This window comes from Durio zibethinus, chromosome 22 (assembly GCF_047325235.1).
Source record: "Durio zibethinus cultivar Kanyao isolate XHJ-2024 chromosome 22, ASM4732523v1, whole genome shotgun sequence".
In the NCBI taxonomy this organism is placed as follows: Eukaryota; Viridiplantae; Streptophyta; class Magnoliopsida; order Malvales; family Malvaceae; genus Durio; species Durio zibethinus.
In genome coordinates, this window is record NC_143183.1 from 21,661,386 (window position 1) to 21,666,528 (window position 5,143).

The following is a 5,143-nucleotide window of genomic DNA, read 5'->3' on the forward strand; positions in this document are numbered from 1 at the left end:
GCTTATCAATACTAACCATTTCAAAAAAAAATTTGTCACCTGATCCATATTATTTTTTTCATCTGGTCTCAAGTCACAAGTTTTATTAACCAATCCATCGCTGTGTTCATCAGTAGGCTACCTCATTTGTCCTTTTCAAATCACTTTCTCAAGCTTCTTTTATCTTGGATTTTTTAAAAAAAATTAGAAAAATATTTTACGAACATTATCATTCATTTATTTATCATTATTCTAATACATGACAAATATAATACATTTTCTCAATTCATCTAGGGGATGCAAACTTCGTAAAGAATAAGAAAAATGAGTATTCATTAAAGAAAATTTAGTCAAAAACAAATCAAGGATGTATAAAAGTAAAATATTATGAAAATAGAGTATTAACATCTAGAATAATGATTATTTAAATAATTCTAAACTCTAATTCAGAATTCTTTCTCCAAAACACATTCCATCGATATTCTCAATCTTTAAGCCAATCATCATCCATATTCCTAGGATCCTCAAATGAAACTGTTTTCCCGAATCTCTATTTTTACTTAACTCACCCTTTCGAGTTTTCAGTTTAAGTTTTCCTTTTACCTCATTTTTTTATTTTATTTTTGCGCATCTTTTTCTCATCTTTTTTTTATTTTTTTTTCCTTTTATCCATTAGTGACACTTTGATCAAAATCTCAAACAATCTAATGGTAAACCTGCCTTGGTTCAAATTATGATTCTCTAATTCAATTATTCATATTTGATCAAAATGAATTTTTAAAGGACGTAATGTAGGTTAGGGTGAGGGGTTATGAAGGAAATAGATAAAATAAGCTAAAAATGTATTTAAAAGGTAATCAGACCAAGGATCATTTTTTTTTCATGTAAAGCACCTTGATATTTTGCCCCATCAATTTCTTATTCTTTTTTTTTATTTTTTTTTCACTTTTCATCATTTTTCAAGAAAGATTTAAGCACAAAAAAGGATTGCCCCTAAAATCACTAAGGATACCAACTTTTCAAGCTTATCAAACTGTGCCCTAGTGTAGGGTGATCCTTGTATAAAGTTCCTTGAAAGAAAATTTTAACAAAAGTCAAATAAGGTAGCAAGGGATAATTTTACTCTTTTTGTGAAGGATAGAATAAATATGGCTATTTCTCATCTTAAATATGAATACTCACAATGAAAAACATTCATTGGCCAAAAACAAAGATTGCATTTTGCATCAACTTCATCTTTCAATGAGCAAAATTCTTTGCTAATTTATCTTATTTTATTTAGCAATCCCAATGGATCAACAATCTTAATTTATCAATCATATCATCATGAATGAAGTTTTCAAAATCAAATCTTGAATTATTATCATGACTGTCTAAACATTCATTATTTGAAATCAAAGAATGGATATGGAAAACAGAAGTGACAAGGTAAAAGTATATAACAGTAATTTATACGAAATAGAAAATATCATGAAAATGCACCATATCTGTCATTTTTATTAAAATGATGAAAAAAAACATAGAATTCAAATACATAAAAACAAATCATCATTCTGAAGAAATCATGAGATAATATGCAGTTTCAATCAACCTTTTCAAAATTATGCCTCTGGTTGATCAAGCAAAAGACCTTTATGGACATTCAGCTGTCCTGATTCATTTAAGCTCACCAAGACTACTCGAATCAAACTTTACACTTTATGCTTGAAAACAAGGTAAGTTTTTATAGAGTGACCCATATTCCCATTATCGTAATCATATGTGGCATTAACATTATACCATATGGGATAGGGTGGCCTCAATGGTTCTAAAAGAATTAGAGATACTAAGTCATTCTTAACCAATTCTAAAAATAGCTCAGTACAAGTTATAGGGATAAGATTAATGTGAGCTCTCTCTTGGTTGCCCCTGCATCTTCCTGAACCACTCACTTAATTGTTAGGCCTTGAAACTAGTGTATTAACATAACTAGGCCCATATCTTGAAAAATTGGTTGATAAGGACTTGGGAAGATGTTATTCATGGTTGAGTAATGAGGCTAGTAAGAGACTTGTAAAATATTATTGATTACCAAGTAGTAAACATAATGAACATATGGTGGATATAAAGCATAACCTCTAAATTGTTGCCTTTCAAAACTCATAACTTGGGTTTCAGCTTCTTTTTTTCTTTTTTTTTTTTGGGCATTCCCCATTTTTTGGTACTATTGGCTTCTTTTTCTTCAAGTTTGCTACTTTTGACAATATTTTCAATAATCTCCCCTAAGATTACCATGTTCGTAAAGTTTTTAGTTGCGTTCCCTATCATCTTTTCATAATAAAGCGAATTCAAAATACTAATAAATAGAACTGTTATCTCTTTTTCAATCAATAGTGGCTAGACCTAAGCAATTATATCCTTCCATAATTGGGCATATTCTTTGAAAGACTCTGTTATTTTCATCTTCATGCTTTGTAAAGAAAGGCGATTAGGGGGCTAAGTCAATGATGTGGTGACATTAGTTAATAAATAATCGAGCAAGCTCATACCAAAAACGAATGTGAGTTCGATCTAGCTAAACATATCACCTTACAATTGAGCCAATAAAGCTATTTTGGAATACATGCATCAATAGCTTTTCATCACTATTGTAGGCAGCTATTTTTCAACTGTACATGGTGACATGAGTTGTCAGACACTTACTACTATTGTACTTCTCAAACTTTGAAACTTTAAATTTCGAAAGAATCACAACATCTGAGACCAAACAAAGGTCGACAACATCTATGGAGCCATAAAAATCTATCACTTCAACAACTAGCAACTTCTCCTCGAACATGTTCATCTTGTAATCACTTTTTGAATCTACCAAAGCCTCATCCATTTCAATTTCTCTTTTGGGACATCTAAATTAGGAACTTAGATCGGTGCAACTAACTTTCAACAAGAGCAAGGTTGTTGTAGCTTTGGACATTCTCTTTGCTAGGTGCAGGCAACATTTCTGAGCAAATATAGCCTATCGAAAATACAAACTGTTGTGATAGAAAGCTTGGAGTGAATTGGGCTTGATATAGGCCATAACCTGGAAGATATAAATGATCAACAATGTTATGTGAAATATCATCTCCTATCACCTTTTCTTTATTCAACTTGACCAATACCTCAGGGATTTTGTTCAACTCTCCCTTAATCCCAATGCAAGACATCAATTTTTCACAATTACAAATGTTCGAAGTAAAACTTTTACTTATATAAAAGCTAATTTTTACATGATTCAAGAGAATTAAAAAAAACTACAATAATAATTTGAAATAAAAGTTTATGTAGTTATAAAAGAAAATATATAAAAATTTATTTAAATACAATAAAAATTATAAGAGTCTCTTTAAATAAAATTTAAAATTTTTTTAATATTTTAACCTTTAGACATCTACAAGGAAAAAAAGAAAGGTTGGATCAACAAATAATTACATTTGATGATGTGGCCTTTAGTCATCAAAACAGACTACAAAACTTCAATACATAATAAGATGAAGGCACATGTGCATTCCACATTGTATGATCATTGAAGTGGATGCTTTCTCAAATTCTCAATATTAGGATTTTTAGTAGGCATCAGGATTTGCCAAGAGGTAGGCTTCAATGGCCTTAAACATTCTCGAGGATTTTTCTTTGCCTGCCTTGATTCCTTCTTCCTTGAGCTCAAAGTCTCCAATGGTGTAATACTTACTAGTGGTCTTACATATGGATCCCTCAGCTGTAGAGGGTTCTAATTTGGTCTCGTAAGTTATTTTCTCAAGAGTGTTCATCAAAGCATCGTCTTCAATTATACTGTAACTATATACAAAATTTTCTTTGTCTAGTGCTTCTATCTTTTGCTTCACATAATTGAATTGGCTTCCTGCAAGATGAAAGGAAAATATTAAGCTTTTGTTTCACAAATAAAAAAATAAAAAAATAAAAAAAGAACTTTACTTGTAAGTTCTAATTCAATATATTATTCAAAGTATTTAGTTGCATGTATAAATTAATAAACCTTCTCCAAAAGTAACTTTCTTGATGCTCCCAGGCTCACCATTGCCTTCAATATACTCAACACTCTTAAAAGTCTGAGGAACAACCTTGGGAATGAGCTTGTCACCATCAAGGATACAAGCCTTAAACATCTTGGCTGGTGGGATTGAAGTAACAACCTCATATTCATAAGTGAAAACACCCATGATTTTGTAATTTGGAAATGGTCACAGGATGAGAGAAAATGGAATTGATTGATATTTTGCAAAGAGATTTTTGAGGTGTGGAGATGTGAACCTGAAGCTGTAATATTTATAGTGAAAGAATGAAGATTAATCCAAAAATTAAACACCTAAACAAACTTAAAATTGATTCTGGTTTGTGTACTGATCTTACATATTCTTCAATTTGCAACAACCAAGCTTACCATAAAGAAAAAATTTATGGATCTTGAAAGCAGTCAACATCAGAAAAGGATTAAAAGGAAAGAACTCTAATATTTTAAGCATAGAAGACCTTAGATTCAAATGCTTGGCCTATTAGGAACTCATAGGTATATGGTAAATTGTAATTATAACGATTAATAAAAGATTTTTAAAGTTAGATTCATTTGCAGCTTTTAGCCATTAGGTATTCATTCAGTTCATTTGGTTAATTTTGAATCGAATTATCTAAAATCAAATTAACCAAATTATTTTATTTTATTTTTATTAATCGAATTGAATTTTTTTTATTTCAAAAATTAATCGACTCAAATTAATTCAGTCAGTTAAGTTAATTTTTTAGTTAACTGAATAATAAAATATATTAAGTTAAATTATATTGAAATTTAAACTAGGATTTTGAAAATGTTCAAAATTAAACAATACAAAAGAGAGAAAAAAGGATGATGAACTTATTGTTTGAGGTGTGGGGAAGAAACAGAGAACTAGATGGTATTTATAGACTGCATTTGAGGCTGAAAATTTTAATTTCTTCATTTTTTTTGTTGGATATATCCAACTAGTCACTACTTTTCAAAGAATTTGCAATAGTCAAAAGAAGCATCCTGCATTAGAACTTTTCATAGTAAATCTCCAATTGGTCATTTTTGTTCCAATTCCTTTACTATGTATTTGCTTGATTTTTTTATTGAAAATTCTTACATATATGCGTAGAAAGAAAAATATAG

At 29.8% G+C, this 5,143-nt stretch overlaps 1 protein-coding gene across 1 annotated transcript; it reads right to left on the reverse strand.

Moving 5' to 3' along the window:
* Positions 1-3,563: 3,563 nt before the first annotated feature.
* On the reverse strand, positions 3,564-4,178 carry LOC149512704 (major allergen Pru av 1-like). Its single transcript, XM_089751489.1, has 2 exons — positions 3,995-4,178; positions 3,564-3,859 (listed from the first exon to the last, which is right to left on the reverse strand). Exons 1-2 carry the CDS (start codon positions 4,176-4,178, stop codon positions 3,564-3,566), a joined length of 480 nt encoding a protein of 159 aa, XP_089607615.1.
* Positions 4,179-5,143: the final 965 nt, after the last annotated feature.

Excerpts from the sequence above, each read along its gene's own strand:
- LOC149512704 (XM_089751489.1), bottom strand. The coding sequence starts at position 4,178 with ATGGGTGTTTTCACTTATGAATATGAGGTTGTTACTTCAATCCCACCA. Across the intron at positions 3,860-3,994 it reads GAAAGTTACTTTTGGAGAAG|GAAGCCAATTCAATTATGTG; the intron begins GTTTATTAATTT and ends TTCATCTTGCAG.